Source organism: Echeneis naucrates, chromosome 12, assembly GCF_900963305.1.
Source record: "Echeneis naucrates chromosome 12, fEcheNa1.1, whole genome shotgun sequence".
Lineage (NCBI taxonomy): Eukaryota > Metazoa > Chordata > Actinopteri > Carangiformes > Echeneidae > Echeneis > Echeneis naucrates.
In genome coordinates, this window is record NC_042522.1 from 1,722,643 (window position 1) to 1,746,176 (window position 23,534).

At 39.2% G+C, this 23,534-nt stretch overlaps 1 protein-coding gene across 2 annotated transcripts in view; it reads left to right on the forward strand.

The window, feature by feature from the left end:
• The first annotated feature begins 216 nt into the window (after positions 1 to 216).
• megf10 (multiple EGF-like-domains 10) overlaps positions 217 to 23,534 on the forward strand; it is a 42,797-nt gene continuing 19,479 nt past the window's right edge. For both annotated transcript variants that reach the window (XM_029515311.1, XM_029515312.1), the window contains exons 1-5: positions 217 to 344; positions 10,401 to 10,533; positions 11,375 to 11,476; positions 13,064 to 13,164; positions 15,736 to 15,828. In XM_029515311.1, coding sequence (XP_029371171.1) covers positions 10,418 to 10,533; positions 11,375 to 11,476; positions 13,064 to 13,164; positions 15,736 to 15,828 — 412 coding nt within the window. In that variant the 5' untranslated portion in view covers positions 217 to 344; positions 10,401 to 10,417. The remainder of the gene's footprint in view (positions 345 to 10,400; positions 10,534 to 11,374; positions 11,477 to 13,063; positions 13,165 to 15,735; positions 15,829 to 23,534) is intronic.

A 23,534-nucleotide genomic window follows, 5' to 3' on the forward strand; every position in this document is an offset into this window, starting at 1 on the left:
ATTTATTTATGATTTACTTTTAATCGGTGTTTACTGACTTCTTTGTTTAGTTTTTAACTTTTTAACTCTCTCGTCTGCATCTTGTTAACTCAGCGCTACGTTGAGCCTGAGTCCCTGATTGGAGGGACGGCCTGAGTGACGTCACGCAGCAGCAGGCCCAGTGTTTTAAGAATGAGAAGGCTCTCATACTTGTTGAGACGCTGCAGAGGTAGGACCGCTGCCTTTAACAGGACTGATTCCACAGCTGAGTCTTATGGGCTTTTCTGTCTTACTTACGGATTTATCGCTGACAACGAGGACGTATCAATGCGCTAGGCCAGGATCGTTATTCTGCCGTAGATAAGGTAAACCTTTCTCCCCCTTGGACAGCAGAGCTCTGTGACCTGATCACAGACGAGGTGTGAATAATGTATCTTTTTATTTTATTAATTCAATTCATTCATGGCAGATTTTTCAAGTTCAAACTAAAAAAGAAATTGTCAAAGAGTCCATAAGATGAAAAGTTTTTGAAGGATGAGCAGTATACCTAAACTCTATCGTACCTATATATCTATTGTCCTCGGTAAATTAATGTAATACTTAAGTACATTTTGCTGTTAACGATTTGCAGGAGTTAATCACCCTGATCCTTGAGCAAAGTTACTGAAATTCTCCAGGAAGGAACTTTTGGAGAGAAAATCTTTTTTTTTTTCTTCTGGGCTGAAGAATCAAGCACAGCTTAGTTTAGAAATTATGAATATATTTTTAATAAGCATGTAACTGTATTTCCATCTGTTAATTGCTCTGTAGGAATGGAAACCCCCCAAAGTATGTTAATTACCTACATCTCTCATCTACTAGTTGAAGAACAGATGAGTGAGTAATTGTTATTGCACCACTAAACAGAAAACAAACTGCTATTTAAAAGTCATGGTCTTTTTTCTGCTATTTGCGGAGGTCTGGTTTAATACACACCTACTGGTGCAACATAGACACATCATCAGTGATGTAACCTGGGGTCATTGGGTGTTTCGGGTCTTTCAACATCAGACACTCTCGCCCAGGCAACCCAGCCAGGGGTGATCAGACTCCAGCTTGTGTCTAGGTAGCTTGTGTGGTCCACAGATCACCCCTCTTGATCCACAGCCAGCCGTCACAGATTGTGAACTGATTAAACCGTGAGTCATGATGTTCTCCTTGATCTAAATCAGAAGTGTCTGATCATGCAAATTTTATTTTGGCCATAATTGCAGAAACAAATGGGGGGAAATTGTTTATAAGAAATCTTCTAAGACTTTTTTGAGTTTTAGACCTTTTTTTCATATCCTATGTGTGATTGAATGGTGGATGTAATTGAAAATTCTTGAAAGCTGCATTAGTGGCTCATCTTACTTTCCTTTATGATGTATAGGTGAACATTAGCATTGGACCATTGTTATTTTGAAAAATTAAAGTTTCCAATCAATTTAAAAGAATTATTTTAAAAATTTAGGGCCATATAAACTTCAATTATACAGCAATCACAGGGACACAGTAGAATCAACAGTTCTCCAAAACAATTAAAAAATCTGAACATGAACATTGAACAGTAAAACATCTTGACAGGAAGATGTATTGCAGTACTGTAATGTTCGACTGTGTTAGTATTACCACACTGCAAATAATTGATGTACATAATAAACTGCCAACTGAGTAAACATGTAATCATCAGTTAAAAACACAGGCTGCAAAGCAATTTAAATTTATTGGTTGCATCCATACCTGGTTGCCCTACATTTTTTATTAATCAGTTTTGTCACATAGCTGTCAGTCACCACACAAAATTTTTACCCCTTCACTTTCAAAGATGTATACATCCTGTGCATGGATCGCTTCTCATTTTATTGAAGCTTTTAAAATGCGCCACCTGTTTCTGATGGTAACCGAAAGAGACTCACTGGAGAAAGTCTGGGCAAAAAACACTCAAGAGACTCTAGTGGGTCTAATAAGTTGCACCTGTCAAAACCATGCGTGAACAGTCACATTTTCAAGATCACCAGACACAAGTGTAAACTGGAAGGAAAGCTTAGTGCCTTTCAGATGCAACCATGCTCACATACTCCTTTGTTGGTGTGTTGAGTATTTGATTGAGAATTTGCCAGTCTGGTTAGGATTATTATGACATGAACCAGTGGTATGTAGTGCGCAAGTGAAATTAGGTTTACAGCTAGAGTTGAGAGAGTTGAAACATCAACTGAAACACGAGAAGGTAGTTAAGTTTTTGTTTATAGCTCATTAACAAAATGACGGTTCCCACTTTGGTGATTGAAGCACACCAATAAAAAATACTTGTGCAGGATAGATAATTACTTGGGTTGAGCCGGATACTCGGCTGAAACAAGTATCCGGTTCGGATACAGCAATTTTACGAGTACGGGTACCATACGAGTAATACGAGCCAATAGCCTGCCCGGGCGTCCTGTGATAGGACAGAGCGCAACGCGTCATACTCCGAAAGCCACGCCCACCGGAGGGGAACACAATCGGCAGCACAATTTAAAAAACACTGTCCAGTAGTTTAAAACATTATTTCAACATGTTAAATTAGTATTTAATTTATACTAATAAACTATTTAAATTGTAAAATTGAATTGCCTTTTTCGAAAAAATAAAGTTGTCTGAATCTGAATCATCTATATATATATATATATATATATGCTGCGACTGGGAGGAGAATGGTGAAACATCACACTATTCCACACAAGTACAAAACCATCTAGATTCCACCTCACTTATCCTTGTTCCCCATGTGAAACAAATCTTTCGTGGAGGTTGCTGAAGCATTAAAATAGATCCTTGTGTTTTATGTCCTATTTTATTTTATTATGTCCTACTTTTATCATAACAGTATCAAGTATACAGTTAGTGGTAGGTAAATCTACCTTCTCTGCTGAGTTGATTTTGTGGTGCTTTTTACCACCACTCATATCCAAAGTAAAATTCAAACCAGTCTAGTCCACTAGTATCTATCAGGAGTCCCTGAAGAAGACAAAATTCTGTGCCAGGACTGACCAGACAGTTTGCATCTTTACTCGTCACCCAAGTCCTCTCTGTTCTGAAGCAATCCTTTTGCCATGATCTAACACTTCCTCAGTGAAGTTGTTTGCAATTATTACATCTCCACCAAGTAAGCCATTTCCCATTCTTGGATACGGTGGCGAGCATCTATGTCATGCTTCTCTACAGATGTTCCTCAAGGATATAACTACCCTATCCACAACACTGTCCTGGCTCAACTCTCCTGGGCTTTTTGTGGTTTTCCATTGTGGAAAAATACTGGCACCTTTGATAGTTGCTCTCCTCTGTACAGTGCATTTGATCCATGTTACAGTTGTTTGTTGCACACGCCTTTCTAAACACTCTTCTCATGTCAAGTCATGTACACAGTAAAGTCCTTTGCAATCTGCTCTACATCATTTATCTGTTCATTTATTCTCACTGTAAAATATAGCAGAAAGGTTTTGCACCCGAATGAGGGTATAACTCAACATAAAGATTTTGGTCAATGGATCTGCGGTCGGTGTTTTAGCATTTAGTCAGACCCAGTAGGCACCTGAGGGTCACACAACATTGTGGGTGTGATTGATGTGACACTCTCGCTGCCAGAGGATGCATCAGAACATCTCCTCTGATGCAGCTGGTGATTTGGCTCTTCATTTGTCTCATTCTTCCTGTGTTAATCATAAGTTCATTGTGTGACTTTTGTTTTAACTCTGTGAGTCCTGAGAGTAAGCTTAAATGTAATTTGCTCTTGATTAAATAATCAAAAGATTAAGTAGTGACAGTCTGTTTGTGACAGGTGCTGCAAGCTTGACGCAAACTTGAAACTGCTACAAAAGAACTACCACCATGGTTTCAATACCATCATTTAAACACTATGACAATCATTTTAGCACATCAGAGTCAACACTATGTGGTCAGACGTGTACACTATAATCAGTCTAAGCTGTACTCTGTCATGCTTGCTTAACAACTCTTCAGAGTCAGCTGTAGGCGTGCTTCATCAGTCTCAGCTGTTGTTTTGTTTGGTGCGACTAATGAGTCGATGGGAACGTAAGTGTCCTCCTCCAAAAGAAAGCAAAAAACTGAGCTATAGCTGTAATGATGATAAAGGTGTATTCTTTTTTAGCAAAGTTTCCCATATCTGTAGTTCATCTGTGTTTGAGCTGTGTAAGGGTGATACTATGTGCCAGTTTCCATTTGCCCTGACAGGTTGTTGTGCTCTATATTAAGATTGGCACAAGTCAAATAAATAGCAACTTTGACTCTGTGAGGATGTACAGCTTTATTTCTCTTTTCAAAGCTTTGTCATTCATCTGTTGCATAATGGGGACAAAAATGGCCACCAACCATTGTCCATGCACGCTCAATTGTAGAGTTAAGCAGTGTGAACATTTTATGGTCCAAATGTGGCTGATCATAGTATAAAGTGACAGCTTGTGCAACTGGGGTTCAAAGTGGACCTGAGTCTGTTGTCATCCTGGGAGAGAAATGTACAGCCCAATCTGTTTTTACCCTACCCTACATTATGAATAATCTTGCTGCTAAACCTTGGACATACAGTCTGGCCGTATGTCTGTCAATTTAGAGGTGAAACGTTTGTCTGTACAATTTCAGTTTAGGTTATTGCTGGTTTAGATGATTAGGTGCATTGGCCTCAACTGCTGTAATACTTTTCACATAAAGTTCAATTTAAAGTTTAGGTGTCATCGCTTTTAAATGATTGGGTTTTTTTTCTCCATTTGAAATTAGAACATTTACTGTCATGTTTTTGTACTACACATTATTGAAAATGTGTTCCTTTATGCAGGGTTTTAAACCGCCACTTCATATCAGGAATGTCAGTGGACAAACAGCTCTCTGATATCATGGTAACTCTACAAACTCTCCAAATTTTACTGATGGTGGACAAATTGAGCACATAACTTGCAAATATCACAGATTTGTATGGCTTTTTAAAGCTACACAGTCCCCAAAAACTGCATATGGCTTCAAAAAACATTGGTCCATGGCCTGAGTGTAGCCTTTGTCTAGTCCTGGAGGGACTTCAAACAGCAGATCTTGGTTCCTGGCTGTCGTTTGCAAGTGGACAGAGAGGCGTCAATACTGTGCTGCTTGGAACAGTGTATCAAAGCTATGCAGCCCATCTTAATCCGCCCCATTAGGGGTTTGTGTCTAGAGTCCTTTCACACACACAGCATGGCCCTTGTTTGTGCAGCAGTGCAGTTGTCTTGGGGTAGGGAGGGTCTCAGTGTTGGCTGCAGCTGTGCCCTCTCTTCGCTCAGTGAAACCTGAGAGGACTGGCTCCACTGGCCCATAAACTGCCAGGACAGACACACTGTCAGCAGCCAGAGTCACTGGAGATATCTCACAGGCTTTCTCCATCAAGTCACTTTTTCAGAGGGAGGTTAGCCAGAAGACGCGGGATAGGCCTTACTGGCCCCTGTAGATTAATGAAGCATCTGCAGTAATAAAGTTTCCATATCATGTGCTGTAGCCGCCAGCTGTTTCTGTGTCATTAAAGAATAAGAACAGACAGACTTACTCGAGACATGCTGACAAATTAAAATGTCTCCTGAGAATCAAGTGATTAGACTTTCTTAGTACTCCTGTGTCATTTGGTTCTTTTGATGTATACACACAACACAGCAAAGAGCACACCAGTGTTAAATCAGTTATCAATGTTCAACTATTTTCTTAACAAAATACTTATGTGTCATATGTCATGTCGCTGTCTTTATTAACTAAAGTAAGACTGTCTCAACAGTGCAAACAATCCACCCTCACTCCATCTTTTGGGAAAAATGTATTGTGAAGCATAGCTGAGGTTAATAAAGGGCTTCTGCAGTCGCATTAACTGGTTATATGGTTTATCTTTGTGCTAGCATTTTAGTTTAATGCTGCTGTTTTGTCTAGGTCCACTAGTGCAATCCTCCATATTTGGGGATAGAAGTGTAATGTTGGATTGATGTTGAAGAATCTCTAAGTCTGGATATTGTTATGAACGTGTACCTTGCACACATTCAGTATCTCAGTATTGGTATGAAGAGAGAGATGAAAAGGCAATTGTTTGTTACCAGTTGTGATGAAGAGAATGATTGGCCAAGAATTCAGTCTTAGAGGGGACACAGATCCTGTAGGTTTGTCTGGCAAGATATTTACCTATATGAGTCAGCCTCATCCTGTCAATTTTAAGGAACTTATCACTTTGAGAAGGTGAGTAAGAAACACTGATGGGTATGTGAGAAAGTTGAAATTAAGACAAGTTGTAGATTCTTCAAGACGTTTTACCTTACCCAAGAGGCTTCATCAATTCGGCTAAATCCACTTTTTCTTACAGCAACATAGCCAGTGATCACAGATCACCGGTGGGCTGTGATGATATTAGAGACAGTGGGACAGAAGATTTGGCAAGTATGATTTGAGGGTTGGGTCCAAGATATAAGGACCAGGCAAGGCATGCAGCAAAAATAGGCCTTAATGGGGCCTATTAACCGTAAATTCAAGTGCACCTACTGTAGCAATGGTGTGGTTTTAGAATAATCTGTAATCTGTGATAATATAAACAGCAGATCAAACAGGAGCAGGTGTCTGTGAGAGTAATAACTTGCATTATCTTTATTTAGATCTCAAATTTCTTTGTGTGATGTGCTGAATGAATTGCTTCACAGTCACTGTCAAGATGCTAGGCAAACATCATCCTCTGCTTACGTAACATGAATCCAACATCCTCTTTTTATTATGATTACGTATGCAATCTGTTAATGGTCTGTTCAGTCTTCCACATCTGCTGTTTGGCTTGATGTATGAAGCTAGTGATGAGGTGGGAGGACAAACATCAAATACTAACACTGTAAAAATCTGGCATTTCACTCACTGGAATATTATATGGTCGATTGTCATTTCATCCTCAGGAAATTTAGTACTGGGGGGTCTCGTGGGAATAATGGCCTTTGCATATTCCAAATCTACATCTGCATCTCAAAATATGATGGACAGATGTCCAAATACTACTAACTGGGTTTCTGGTGGATATCTGGTTAGTGAAGCCCAGACATAAACCAATGTTGGTTTATTCCTACCCCGCAATAAACACCCAGTTTGCAGTAGCTACTCTGAGCTTTTAACTTTAACATTAACCAATTAACATTCTAAACTAATTATTATTATTAGTGTTATTGTTGTTATTAGTATAATCAGTTATTATTTTCAGTACAGTTGTAATTTGCTGTTTGTTTTTTATAGTTTTTTTAATGTCTCTATTTCTAATTCTGCCACCTCTCACTCATGTGGAATTGGTTACAGTAATATCTTATGACAAAGTCTCATTTCATTGATTAAAGTTAATGCATTAAATGTGAAAACAAACTCAATAGCTCATATAAAAATTTTGAGTAAAACCCCATCTTTTCAGGTGATTTCAAATTGAAACCCTTCTTTTTTCAGATGAATAAGGCTTTCCGTTCACTTTTCAGTGAACAGAAAACCTTTATTTCTGAACAAGGCCAGGCTGCAGTAAACGTATCACCTCATTTCCCTATGCTAGTGTTTCTGTCAACACATTTCAGACATTAGACAGCTTTATATTGAATCTTAGCAGAAAGTCTAGTTTTGAATTTATGCAGTAATTATGAAAACCTGCCTCAGGATTTTTGTTGTGTTTTATTACTCTCTAGGCGTGAACAAAAAATATCAACTTCATTTAAAATGAGCATGAACAATCATAAAAACATAAAACATAAAACAACACTAATAAAATAAAATTAAAGATAAAATTAAATAAAAGAATCTTAGAATGAACCCTAAAATGCACAGGCAGCCAGTGGAGGGAGGCCAGGATGGGCGTTATGTGCTCTCATTTACGTGAGCCAGTTAAAAGCTGAGCAGCAGCATTTTGAACCAGCCGGAGATGTGACAGGGAGAACTGGCTGATCCCAAAATAAAGACTACTGCAGTCATCCAGCCAAGATGTGAGGAAGGCATGGATCACAGACTCAGAGTGCTGGGGCAAGAGAAAAGACTTCACCTTTGATGTGGAAAAAGCAGGACTTCACCACTGCACTTACCTGGCTATTTAATTTAAAATCACTGTCCATCTTAAAACCCAAGTTGGAGACTGTTGATTTTACATACGGTGCTAATGGGCCTAAGTCATCAGTGGGATGCTCCCAGGATCCACTGGGAGCAAAGATCATCACTTCACTTTTCTTCTCATTAAAACTTAAAAAGTTAAGGGACATCCAAGCTTTAATGTCATTGAGACATAAAAGAAGTGGTTTGATGGAGAAGTCAGCTTTCTTTTTCAATGGCACATTAAATCTGACAGTCGTCGGCATACAAATGAAAGGAGATGCCATACTTCCTGAGGATGGAACCCAGTGGGGGAGATAAAGAGGGAAAGGAGAGGCCCTAAAATTGAGCCCTGAGGAACCCCATATGATAGAGGAGAAGATGTGGATTCAGAACCACCAAGGCTTACACTGGAGATTCTGTTCCACAAATTCCCCCCCAAGTGCTGCAGCTAAGAAATTTAAATATTGTGGTCCACAGTATCGAAGGCAGCGGTTAAGTCTAACAGGACCAGAATCATATGGTCACCAGTGTCATTTGTCTGGAGGATGTCATTAAAAACCCTGAGCAATGCTGACTCTGTGCTGTGCAGTGACTTAAACCCTAACTGGAAAACCTCTAGAATTTTGTGCTTGTCCAGGAGCTGGCCATAGACAATTTTCTCCAGGATTTTTGAGATAAAAGGGAGCTTTGATATGGGCCTAAAATTAGCCAACACAGTGTTATCAAGTCCAGGTTTCTTAAGCAGAGGCTGCACTACTGCATGTTTAAAACCAATGGGGACAACTCCAGAAGACAGACTGCTGTTAATAATTGCCAGGACTGACTGCCCTATACTGGCGAAAACCTTTTTAAAAAACAAGGAGGCTGACTCACACTGGCTGACCAATGGGTTGCAGTGTATGGGATGACACACTAGCGTGCACGGTAGAGTCCGATGTGCAATTTTGAAATCAAGACTCATGTAATTGGAAGTAAACAGCTTTTCAATAGCTTTGTTGTAATGATCGCAATGTGCCAGAGGGTTAAATCTTGTGACTACAAATATGTGCAATAGATTAGACTGTAAATACTGTGCAAATAGACCATGTTGAAGCATTCTCCCAGTGCTGAAAGAAACAATTAAATTGGTTCATCATTTGAATAACCAACTTTGCTCCTGAAATTAATTTCTTTGATATGAATATGTTGCGGGCAGCACGGCGGCGTAGTGGTCAAATCTGTCGCCACAGAATAAGAAGGGCGCAGGTACGGTTCCCGGCCTGGGGCCTTTCTGTGTGGAATTTGCAAGCCCCTGTGTCTGCATGGGTTTACTCCCACCGTCCAAAGGCATCACATTTAGGTTAACTGGTGGCTTTAAATTGTCTGAGTGTGAGTGTTAGTGGTTGTTGGTCTCTGTGTGTTGTCCCTGTGATGGACTGGTAACCTGTCCAGGGTGTACCCTGCCCCTCACCCAATTTGAGCTGGGATTAGCTGGATGGAGGAATATGTTGCCCCACAACAAGGAGGTCATTGGTTCAATTCCCAGCCAAGGGCCTTTCTGGGCAGAGTTTGCATGTTCTCCCTTGTGTGGGTTTCCTCCCACCACCCAAAGCCATGGAAGTCATCTCCAAATTGCCTGTTGGTCTGAGTCTGTTTCCCTGTGTGTTATCCCTGAGATCAGTGTTGGGAAAGTTATTTCAAAACTGTAATGCAGTATTCATTACTTGTTATTATCATTCCAAAGTAATCTCTTACATTATAATATTGCTGTTTGAAATGTAAGGCATTACACTACACTTTGCATTACTTTTAAGTTACTCTGAACAAAATAACTGGAAATATGGATAAAAAAATCTGCTCATTATGCTCAATTAGTTCATTACACATTCAGTAGAAGGTGATGTGGTATCTGACTGAGCTAGACTTAATATTAAAAACTCTACAATATAACAGTATAATGGGGCTATTTCAGGAATCAGACAGGTCTTTAGGTTTCACACACAAAATGCATTTAACTATAACATTCGTCATTCCCTTATTTCTGACAATGGGCATATGCCCAGCCGAACGTACTGTGCAACATTTTATCTGCTGCTGTTGCACTCATCTCTTCTGTTCTGTATAGATGGTTAGAAGGGAAGTGAAAAATTGTGCGCAGATCTCGCAGTGATTTTGGCGATTTTGTATAGGAAAAAGCCCACCACTTCAACCTGGATTAAAATGCATCTCCAGGGTGGACCCTACCCTCGCCAAACGTGAGCTTGTAGATGGATGTTTGGTTATAAATGACTGAAACTTACGTGCTGTCCTCATCATTCCCATTCTTTAAGGTGCTGCTCTGACTGAGATGGCTCCGTTACTGCACCATAGGACACATCTTCTGGCTGTGGCCTTCTGCTTCCTGCCTTGCATTGCTTCTTCTCTAAACCTGGAAGATCCTAATGTCTGCAGCCACTGGGAGAGGTCAGTCACAATGTCACTGCCATTTTAAAAACTGGCCATGGCCACTCATCGCAGTTTCCATGGCAGCTAATTCTACAGGCCGTCAAACTATGATATAACCACAGGCTGCACTCAGACCAATAGTATCTTCTGAGAAAAACTCTGTGAGACAACTGGCTCATTGATTCGGTGAATGGGAAATAAACCATGAGTGCATAGTATAATAGTGTTTCAGTGAAAAACATGTGAATTGTGATGTGTTGAAGAATGGAAACTAGAAACAAAGACCATCAACTAATTTGGAAAATGTTCACTGAGCTAATATATTAAATGAAACATACAGACATTTTCATATAGACGTCAATTAAGTCTAACAACTGATCTGCATCGACAACACTTTTTGAGTCCGCATTCACTTTTATAAGTAATTTGAGATCTGGAAGTTCAGTCAGTTCAGACTGTGTGTGGTGTCACAAATTCATTGGTGACACCAAAGAACAATGGCTTTTGTATTCATTGTAACATTTTGATCCTTGTCTGTGTACTCCCATCATTTTGAAACAACAGATATAATAGAATGAATAACATGATAATGTTACATTGTTGGCACATTTCATAAATGACTAAAAACGGTTTATATCTAATGTTGACACACACACACACACACAAGCAGTAACTTAATGATACCCTGATTCAAAACAGTGAGTAGTTAGTGGGGACAGGACAAAGGTTTGTATCAGCTAGAGAGCCCTGTGGGATAATCAGTGTTGTGCATGAAACCCAAGTATACATACAGACACACACTCTAATCCTGCTCTATGTATGTGACTTCTGTTTCCTCTCCATCTTCCTGTCATTCCAGTTATTCAGTAACAGTGCAGGAATCTTACGCCCATCCTTATGATCAGATTTATTATACAAGCTGTGCCGACATCCTAAACTGGTTCAAGTGCACCAGACACAGGTAAGGACGTGATCACTGAGGCTTAACTTGTTGCATGCTGAACCACACCACAGTTTTTTCCAGCACCTCCCAGGCTTAATGTTGGTTGAATCAGGGACTCCATCACAGTGAGGATTTTAACTTTTAGTATTTTTTTCACGTTTATGTCATTGTGGCACATAATCATTCGGTCCAGCTGGCTATGAAAATAGCAGTTTGACAAAAAAAATTTATCACAAGGTTCACAAACTTATTTTTTCTGTGGCACTCAGGCTATAATTGCAACAATAAGTACTTTCATGAAGAGCCGGTATCTGTTAAATGTTAGCGTTAAAATAATTTTTCTGAAAGTGAATTATTGAAAAACTCATGTGTCTAATAATAGTCTGTACACGCTTACTCGGTCCAGGGTTGCTCAGCATGCTCTGGGTGAGACAGTTTATTGACAAATTTCATTTCACTATTTTTTTTTTTCTTTTTTGGACTCCATAGTCTTAAAATATGGAAGTATCTCATGTTCGTGACAAGGGATGCAGGCCCATTTATCACCAGACTAAACAATGGTCAAACAAGACAACCTCATCTACTAAAATAAATATAAATGAAAGAACAAGACTGAGCTTTGATTCCAGCTGTATTTACTGTCTAATGATCTGTTACGGACAAAGTTAGAAGAAACAGAATAGCTTTCTCCTTCAGTCTCTCGTACAGCGCACACAACTGCCAATTTAGTTTTTTTTTATTCACCTCAACTCCAGAAGGTAACACATTTTTAAGGGCAGCAACTCTTCATGTCAGACCTCTTCTGTTTGATAGAACCAGTTGCAGTTTCTATTCAACATATAAACCTTATTTTCACTCTCTTTTGTCTGTTCAGTTAAAATTACTGCGTTTGTGCAAATTTAGCACTGTCTTTTCAAAGCCTTGTCTATCAGTGGTGAAAGCAACATGAGTGATGAATTTGAAAAGTTAGTGACCTTGTTATATTTGCTGTAAGCTGTTGGGCAATGAGATTCTGTTTTACAGGTGTTAGCGTGGCTTTTTCATTGTAAACTGCAGTTTTTAAAAAAAAAAAAAACTTGTAGTGGTTTATTTAGTGTCTGTGACAAGCTATTTGGCTAAACAGTGATGGAAATATTTTCAGTTAGTCAGTCAGTCAGAGACATTTCAGTCTATTGGTCTGGCCCTACTGTTACAGATTTACCAAACTATTACCTAAGTTACTTATATAATTGTAATGATATATTCATTGTGATAGTTATTATCTTTATAAATGTAAATACTATGGCTCACTGGTTGGAATGCGACTGGGCTACCATACCAAAGTGAAATGAACCCATGTGGATTAAGTTCAATTGAGGGTTGTAAATGAAAGAGGGTAATGAGTTACTGCGAAGAACATGATGAGTCCTGTTTTTATTCCGGTTTTCATGGTGTGGTGTATAATGATGAAAGATTACGTTTAATAGCTCAGACTGCCTTCGGTCTTGCGGGGTCTAAGAAATGCCGTTAAAAGCAAGTGACACCTAGTTCCATGGACAGGCTGGACACTCAATGCAGTAGAATGTACACAAAGTAAACAGAAGTGTTCTTCCTCTCTGTGTGCAGGGTGAGCTATCGGACTGCATACCGCAGAGGAGAGAAGACCATGTACCGCAGGAAGTCCCAATGCTGCCCGGGCTTCTATGAGGATGGAGAGATCTGTGCTCGTGAGTGCACACACACACACACACACACAAATGTAAAGATGATCATAATCTGCTAATGGTTCCAACTTGTCAGTCATTTGTCTATAGAGTCATAGATGTGTCAGAATCATGAAATCTTTCCTAACTCACAACTGAACTGATCACTTTTGTCAAATGTGGACATTGCATATCCAAACCTGAGTTTGCTTCAGGAGTAACCCTGGGTACAAGTGACACAACAAACGACAATGCTGATCACCAACAGGAGTGTGCAAATGATGGGACTCATAAGCACTGGCTTGACTGCATCTTTGTGCTGAGGAAACTGAAAAGCAAAGTTCAGCTGCATCACTGTCACTAGTCACACAAACAAAAAACCTGTGTGTCCTTACATGTGTGGTTATTACAGTGACCCCCGCCTTGCCTCACCCTTCTCAGTGGCCAGCAGGCAGTGACAGGTGTGAAGCCACAGTGGCGAAAACAACAACTGGTGTTCAGAAGTGACAGTAAAAATAAAAGCATTATGTTAACAGAGTATGAGTGGTTGTTGGTTGTAGGAAAGTTACAGTGTGTGTGTGTGGGTGTGTGAGAGAGACACAGTTTGATGCAAGCAGAGATGTGTTGCCCCAGGATCTCAGAGGGGATTTTATTTATATGAAAAGGCTGTTGTATACTGTTGTATGAGTAACTATCACATGTTCCTGTGAGCTGAACTGCAGCATGTTCATGTCCGACAGGGCATCACGGTGAAATGTGTTGTATGTACTTTGGATTCAGATTTTTGCTTCACATCGGAAATCATATTAAAAAGTATAGACTAGTTTCATTAATGAAATGAGTCATCAGGTTTAGTAACACACTGCTACAATACCAGCTGCTGGCAATTCGAGCTTCTCCTTCCTCTACCTCCTCTGCTTCTTGTTCCTTCTTCTTGCTGTTAACCCACTTCTTTCTTATTTTTCTTCTTCCTTCTTGCTTTTTCTTTTTCTTCTGTCTTTTGTTTTCTCCCACTTCCTCCTTGTACCTCTTTCTTTCTTTTTCTATCTTCTTTTTTCACTTTCCTTTTCTTCTTCTTTTCCTTGCTAGTGTAATTATTTTTCCACTTGGACAAAAATGCAGAAAAATTTAGAGTAATTCAGTGAAAGTTAGAATTTTCCATGCACATTTGACTTTGTTGTCTTTTGTTTTACATTAACACAGATTTTCTGTGGTTTGGGCTCATTGCTCTCTTTATCTTGGCTTCCTTCATTGAAAAAGCTCTTATAAACATATACTAAGCTGCAGTTCTGGTTCATCTGTGACATGCTGTTCTGTCCTGGAGGGTAGAAGCCAACACTGCTATCAGGCATATAGGAGTCACTACAGAGGCTGTGCTGCATCTAGCAACTTACTCTGTGAATTGTGAAGAATGTCTGATCTGGATAAGGATACAATTAACAACACTTACACATGAAAACAATGAGGAAAAAGGGGGACACATAAATGCACCACTAAATAAATGACTTGAATAAATGAATTCTGACGGCTGTTATTCTTGTTATGACATCACATATTAAACTATAGCACTTTCTTGTGACGGCCTGTGCAGTGTTTCTGTACCAATATTCATATATCATCAAAGCTTAACAAGGCTAGGAGTTGCTTGAGGTCAAACAGGAACAAGCCACACTTTTAAATTCTATGGTGCACCAACTGAAATGAAAGAGTACATGCGCTAGTATGGATACTAAACCAGCTTTTCCCTATATTTCATGTACACTCTTCTCAGGGTGGTCTCTGGTTAAACACCACTGCTTTGATAAAGTTGATTGATGCTACATTGATGAAGTTGAAGATAGTGACTGGTCTTATGTGACTCCATTTGCTCCCCATTAAATTTAGGATCCAATTTAAAGTTCTTGTGGTCACATATAGAGCTCTGCACAGTCAGGCACCAGCCTACATCAGAGATCTACTGCAGCAGGTCTCTGAGGTCCTCAGATCAGGGCCTGCTGGTAGTTCCTCTGAAAACCCTGGTTGAGGTTGTGGCACCTAAACTTTGGAACTGTCTCCCACTGAATTTAAGATCTGTAGACACTGGGGACACCTTCAAAAAGCAGCTTAATATCCATTTGTTTAGACTTGCCTTTGTTTGATTTTATCTTTTATATGTTCTGTCTATTTACTGTGCCTTTACTGTGTTCTATGTCTGTATGTATATTTTTTTCTTTTTGTTTTATTGCCTCTGTAAAGCACTTTATGGCTTTTATACTCTTGAAAGGTGCTATATCAGTAAAGCTTTATTATTATTATTATTACTAGCATTACTTAGAAATGTCAAAGATGATGTTATCAGGTGGGCAAAAACAAAAGCAATGAAATCATAAAGCTGAAATGTACTACATGGAAACAAGGAAATTTCAGGTCCTAATGCTATAATGGAATAAAGATTTAAGAGCTGTGGCTACATCTCTGTTAAAGAGAGGCTCATTTATCCTGCGTGACTCATTCTAATACAGATGTCTTCTGTAAAAGTCTCTGTGACTGTACTGATCTCTGCTCTGTCTTCCTGCCCCCCCCCCCCTCACCCCCACCACCACCACCTTCATCCAGCTCACTGTGCAGAGAACTGTGTTCACGGTCGTTGTATGGCCCCCAACACCTGCCACTGTGAACCAGGCTGGGGGGGCTCCAACTGCTCCAGCGGTAAGTCCTCCAGCTGTTGCTGTCTGTGAGGGGCCACATCTTTGTGTGTGACTCTGTTAAAGCACTCAGGAGAAAAAAAAGCAGACTGTTGTATCATCTTACTGACTGACCACACAAACACCAACACTGAGAAGCAACCCAGCAGCAGGGCACTGTTCTTATGGCTTTGATTTTCTTTTGCCTCAGACACTTTCTCTGCTGTACCTCATACTGTATCTTACACTTTTTTTGGTTTTATTTAAAGTGCTGATCTACATAAAAGCATATATTTATCGTCTTCATTCCTTAAAACCATCTCAATTTTCATATTAGTAATTTAGAATATTTTAGTTAGTAATTTAGAATCAAGACCTGATTTATAAGCAAAGGAGGTCTACCTTTTATACCGTATGGACCTATAAATAGAATCCTTACTATTTCAACCCACTGTATTTATATGACAAAATAACTGGGTATGTTCATAAAAACAAATAAAAAAAATCTTCTTTGGCTTTTTCCCTTATCGGGGTCACCACAGCAAGTCAGCTTCCTGTGACTTGTATGAGTACTTTGGCTACAGTTTTACACCAGATGCCCTTCCTGTCGCAACCCTCCCATTTATGCAGGCTTGGGACCGGCACAAGAGTACCACTAGTAGGCGCCTTGTGGCTGGGGTTCCTTGTCAGGGAATCGAACTTCAGTTTCCCGCATACCAAGAGGGTACAATCACCACTATATGAACGAGGCTAACAAAACCTGTCAATACAAAGTCTAATTGTGACAAATGTTGTCATGAACTAAACAGCAGCTGTCAACTTGTGCTTATTTCACTGTGGTCTGTCTGAGCTCAGCAGGTCCTCACTGGAGGAGGATATTACTTTACAACTAAATTAGCCTGCACAGAAGTGTATTTACACTTCTGCTCTTTATTCAGCTATCAACAAAATCCATGACACCCACACACAGCCTCTGTAACCATCACCCATCAGCTGCTCTCTGTCACTTCTGGCCAGCTGCATGCAGCTCCTTCATTTTCATTATGGGCAATTGGTGTCTATTTTTTTCAACAGTGACTGTATTGCCTCCTCAAACATAGGCGTTGGGTGGTGTAAGTTGTGTACTGCAGGTGCTGCGTTCTAAGCAGTCTAACACAGTTATTTACATAGTAGATAGCTTCATCCATCTTGTCTAACTGTACTCATCCCTTGCACCAAGAATCTTAACTTCCTGCCTTGCCTGGTTCCTGTTTGAAAGAACCACAAGATACCACAAGATATAAATTCTTCTTCTCCTTCTCCTTCTTTCAGCCATCTCACTGCTTGACTCTGTTAAGTATAGGTAGCATCGGTGTAGTCCACTCTGTTGTTGTTATTATTGTGGTGGATGTTTTTATGGCCACTGCATCTCAACCAAAAAAGGCCTTGAATTGAATTGAATTTGGGATGAGCATGCCAGCTCACAGAAATGTCCTATCTAATCAGACTGAACTGGAGTTCACATAGGATCCAGACTGCAACTAGAACTACCCTTTTTCGCTAACCATGACCATGCAGTAATTATCATGGACAAATAAGAATGTAAACATTGCCTCAGAGCTGATCGAAAACATGTGAGATGAATCAATTTTATGTTTGATCTATTGTTTTAACAAGCACATATTTTTAGTTGCACAGTGGGAAAAGAAGGAGTGAGTGTTGAGAGTGTTGAAGACAAAATGTTAGCAAATGTCACAGTGTGACACAGTGCCTGATGTTGTACTTGTCATTTTTTCCCTGTGGGAATATCTTAATTCTGAACAGGCTAACAAAACAACTGACTTTGCATCTTTTTTTTTTCTTTTTCTATTCATGTTTGGGGTCTTTAACTGGTTGAAACTTGAAGTATGTTGTTTGCATCATTCTTGCAGACAGTCCTTAAGCAATGTCTGTGGGAGGTTATTTTTGTTTCTGTCTATGAGTCTATGAATGTGTCTCCGTGCAAGGCTATAAGCTGATATGCATGAGGAGCCCACAGGGTGTGCCCCTGCTGTCTTCAGTTTCAGCCTTTCATAAAGGAGCTTATTGTTGCATATGGGTCCTGGGGCTCTCCTGGGCCCCACTAAGCCCAGCGTGTCTGTCTGCTCTCTCGTGAGCATCCATTTTTCTGTGAATAGTGACCTAATGAAAGTATAAATTGCTTATAAGAAGTGATATTGCACAATAATTAAAGTTGGGATGAGTATAAGATACTTACTGGTAAAAAGTATTTTAAATGGGTCTAAACAGAAAAGTCAAAGATGAAGGAGAGTGTGTGCGGGGGCTCACTTTAGTAAAGGAAAATAAAGGTGCCAATTACGTTACATTACCTACATTAGTAGGTATGTGTATTACATTCTTTTTTGTCTTTTTTTTAATTAAACACATAACAAAACATAATAAATACACACACAGGCATTTCTAAAGATATACAACACATAGTACACAATTTGCAAAACCAAAGCATTAAAACAAGAAAACATCTTCACAAGAAAACAGATACAATTCAAAAGTTATACACTGTTTTTTGTTTCTGTTAACATCTTTTTCAGTAGTCCACTGAAATTTCAAAAACATTTTTGAAACGCTCAATGTTTAACTTGTTTTTTGAGGTTTTAAATATAAAGGCTTTCCCCATCATAGTGATGCTATTATTCAAGTCTTTTCGTTCTATTTCATCCCTTAAAATAGCCCTATCCCTCACCAAACATCATAACACAACATAGCTAAAGGGCAGCTATAAAAGCTAGGCCTACAGAAATCTATTAACCTACTCTAATCCAAAAAAGAGCAACTTCCTTACAATACCAGAATAATTGAAGATCTGATTCCTTTTCCACAGTCACATTGTTGGATGCTCCATTTTTTGATTCTTTTTTTGGTGGGCAAATAGCTATAGATGATTTTTAACTATAATTCTAATAGAAACACCAAAAGTGTTTGTATAAATGCTTGTAAAAACCTTTTTCCATGGAATACATAAATCAAAGAGATCCTCCCATTTTGAACTTACAACAAAAGAACAGATTCAGCAGGACTGCACTGAATATTGTGTTGCTCTCGGACATTGGAAGATCTCAATATTCAGGGACTTGACTGTGTTCTAATGTTTCAGTGGACGATTTAGTGTTTGTTGTTTGTTGTTTGTTGTACATGTATTTATTTGAAAAAGGTTAAATTAATTTGTTATTTATATCATCTATCCAATTTTCATTCAGCACCCCTTTCAGTAATATGTCTTTAAAATCAGACTAGGAATACAATGCACTGACTGTGTTTTATAGGTCAGTGGATTTGAGTGGTATATCTGATAATTAATTTTGGGGATAATACAGGAAATGGGGTTAGGTTGTGTTCACTGGTAAGGAGGGATAATAGGAGCAGAAGACTGTGTGGTAAGAAGTGACCTGGGGCATTGCAGCACGTCATTTAGTACACATGATGACAGCACAAGATGCTCAGGACGCCTCATATTCAGCTGTGAGAATATACAGTACTGAACAGCATTATTATCTGTATGCCCTACAGTGTCTGTCCTCAGGCTCATCTCTAGAAGGTCATTATATTTCATGAAAGTGTTTCGGCAAAAAACAAAGTTGTGTAATTATTTAGTGTGATAAATGCATCCAAAAACTTTCTGATAACATCATTAATCAATAGTTTGATTTCTTGAAGGGTAAACAGAAAGTTACCTTAAACTAGTCATAAAGAAAACCCTTGTTCCTTTAAGCCAAGCCCAGTGACTCCACTGGTGGTCAAAATAAGTCAGATTATTTTGCAGTTTATGTGAAAATTGATTTATCAGCTCAATGAACATTTTCCTTAAGAGTTTCTAATTTCAAATCTCCAAAACAAGATGATGTTAATTTTTGAGGTTGCATTTAGATGAAAGCAGACCATAAAATGGGATGGATCCTGATTTGATTCACCGTGATTAAGAGACTATGGCACACACATAAATCTGCCTAACAATCAGAGCAGCTCAGATCCAGCCCTCACTCTTCCTCAGCTCCACCTTCTCAGAATTGTTCTTTTGTTTTCAGAAAACCAAGACGGACAAATTACAAATATAAGGCTTCAAAACAGCAGTTCATAAACCAATGGTTGAGGTCACAGTGTCCAGGTGCTGATATATGGTGATATATGGACTTTTTCATGGCTACGCTCCAAACATATATTTTCGCATGATACATTCAACCATCTCATTAGTCCCTCCCTGCCTGGTAAATGCTGGATAAACTCCACACCTCCTGTAATTCATGTTTTTTATCTGGACACTCAAATCCCTAACTTAGATAATGGCTTTGACATCATGATGGCATCATCAGGGTTATTTTTAGGTATAATAAAACTTGTCTAGTTGAATAGTGCTAACCATGACAAGAAATTTGATCCTGGTGTGTAAATAGATATGCCTCTTAATTTTTCCCAGGAATGAGAAAGAGAACATTTTACCTTGTGAAGGTGTTAAAAGAAGATGGTTTGTGGTGTAGGTGTCTTGTTTTAGACACATAAAAGTATGGTAACTGTGGGTAACATTATGTGCAACAACTTTATTGTAAGATAAAGGCGGACTCACATTCCCATTCATAATACTAAACTGGAGGAATGATACAGATGTTTTCTCTCACTGTGAATGCTCCATATGAGTGTGAAAAGCATTTTCTGTTCCCATGAGTTGCCCATGCCTGGTAGACTGGGTAATCACTCGCAAGATGGAAAAACATTCCGGTCCCAATCCCTCCTTACTGTGGAGAGTGAGAGCTGAGCCAACAATCAACAACTGGAAGCTCGAGTTACTGGCTCAAGACTTTTAGCTGCTCTCACACATGTAATGCAGCCACAAACTTATCTAGACACTAACCAGAGAAGCGGCATGTGAGGATGCCAATGATTTAATCAGTTGGATGGGACATGAAACAGATTTTATCCTTTTGGTTGGAGTATAAAGTCTGTGTAATGCCCCATATAGCTAATTCAAAGGGCGAGAGTGGATGTGTTGTTGACATTACTATCATGTGCGCTCTGCACTGTGGCAGCACCATGTCCTGCCTCCGGAACGCTCTGTCCAGGCTCCGAAATCAAATCATTTACAGTGGCTGAAAATGTGTTTGACGTGAACTCTCCTGCTGTGTGAATGGGCAACTCAAGACCATGACCAAACCTGATTTCCTGGGCATTGTCTTTGTTCATAGAAGAATACAACTTTTGTCCACTTGACCTATTCTTTTCCTCATGGCATGTTTTTTTTTTTTTTTTTGGCTTGAGGAGTGAAGTGACTCATGAACAGCGGCTAGTAATATGAGATCTAGATGCAGACTGAGATGCATCAATCCTTGTGACCAAACTCTGGCAAAGTGCAGTCTTCTTTGTTTACAGCTATCTTGAATAGGCCAATGAAAGAGAACAGTGTGTTCTCCACTGAGTGGATGAAGAGCCCCAAGCTCCTGGAGTTTGGCCTTTCTTCAATCTGGGTCAGGTTTCACAATAGCACCGGGATGGCGGACTTGAATGCAGGAAGGGTTATGCATGAGCATTTTAGTATCTTTAATCTGAACAACTACCCCCCCCCACCCCCCACCCCCCCCGTCCCCCCACCCGCCAGTGCTCACAACTGTTTGTCACACAAGGCCAGACTGTCTGAGGATAAGGAAGGAAGCAATTTTTTATTAGGTCAGGGTGAAGTAGGCTAATGCAGGAGGAATAAAAGGAGCCTGTTAATCACTTCAACGACCTCGGAATGGCAGAATGTGTTACTTTGCATGCAGGGCACATAAACATCAGACCGTGTTTATGTAGTAGGGGAGAAGAATTCAAAGGAAATCAGTGTTGTTTGTATAAAATAACTATTTGTTTCGATGTAGGAAATAATATCATTCATTCATTTTTTATCATTATCTGTTTCTGGGCCACGGAGCCAATCCCAGCTCACAGTGGGCAAGAGCAGGATACAAGAAATTATATCAGTGAATATTCCATTTGGACCATTTGTAGTGATGAACCCGCCTGGGTCTGAAGAATTACATTACATGACATTAAAATTTTATAAATATTTTTTTTTCCCCCTAAATAATTTCCACTAAGCTGAGATCGGCTTTCACTTAGAGCAAGCCAAAACTATCGCTGTGTGGAGTCTCAATTCTCACAGACAAACAATTCAGCAATTGGTCAATGAAAGCTCTGTCTGAGCCAGTGAAAATGGATGTTCAACATCTCAAAGTAATATTAGAAGAACACCGAAAAATAAACAAATACAAATTAAATCACAACAGATTTGTTTACAAAACATCTGCATTCTTCACAATATATAAGGTTTGTATTATTAACCTCAACCTCAATCATTTTACAACAGAAAATTACATTACATTGGAATTTGGTTGGGTTTTGGAATTTTTGTTGTTGTTTTATTGCCATCATAGGCTAAGTTACTAAAGCTATACAGCCTATTAGCCATCTACTGTGGCCGTTGCCCAGGTTGGTTAACATAAGGTGTGAAAACCAAGTCATGGGTATTCACCCCATGACAGCCTTTTCATGCCTTAAACAACTGCTTTGGGCCACTCTCCACTCTCTCTAACAATGTATAGAACTGTACGTATATTACAATAGGTGTGTCATTTTTTTCTAATCTTACAATAGTGTAGTGACTTTTAAGCACTTTCCATCAACAGCATTGATCATACTAGCAATATCCATGAAGTTGTTCTATTTCTCTGAAGTGCATTATTTTTTTTAATTCACATTCATCACATTCTGCTATTTTGTCAATCACAAATAAATACAGAATCAATAACAAATCAAATGTATTTATTATTATTTGTCATTTATTATTTTATATTGTATTATTTATTATGTACTTGAGCACAGAATGTGTCTCTGACATCTTCACTTGAACAGACAGATCTTCTGTGTTGCTGTCACCATGCTCATCCTATTTGTACATATTGCAGATTTAGCATTAGAACACAAATATAATGCTCTCAGGTGTTGGGTTTGGTTGATATGTTTAAAGAGACTTAATGGTCTTCCAAAACATTTGACCATATATACGAAAATAAGAGCCAAACTGGAATTATCCTTTAATGGTAACCCTCCAAAGTAGTTGTTGTTGCTGACTGTAAATTACAGTCTTTGTATTTTTTATGAAAAATCTCACTTTCTCCTGAACTTAATATAGACCTTCATGACGTAAACACTCATAATTAAAGGTCTGGCAATGCACTGTAAACCTTCCTGACTCCCTCCTATTTTGTCCCCAGTCATTGCCGGGCCCCAGGAGGCCAGTGTTCTCCTGATGTGTTCTCTTCTAGATGAAAGACATCAAGAATAAACAGTGGTGAAACATACATTGTCAGGCTTACCAGTGTACTGTGGCGAAGCATTCTATATAAATTTTGATGGGAAGGCCAGATACATGGCAGTGCTCACTCGTGTGTAAGGTGTGGTCCGATTAATACAACAGCCAGAGGTTAAGGAGGCAGGTTTTGGTCATTGCCACAGAGCAAGGGAGTCTCTGGCTGCTTGTAGAAACTGATGGTTTCCATGACTATGCTGAGGAGATTTTGGTTTTAGCCTCTAGAGTTTGCCATTCTGGGTTGCTAAATAGAATCATGTGGTGGCACACGGCTCAGTTTCAAAGCTCTAGTTTGGTAGGCTGCAGTGCAGCTTAACAGAATCAAAACCTTAAATTTCTATTTATCATCAATCATAAAT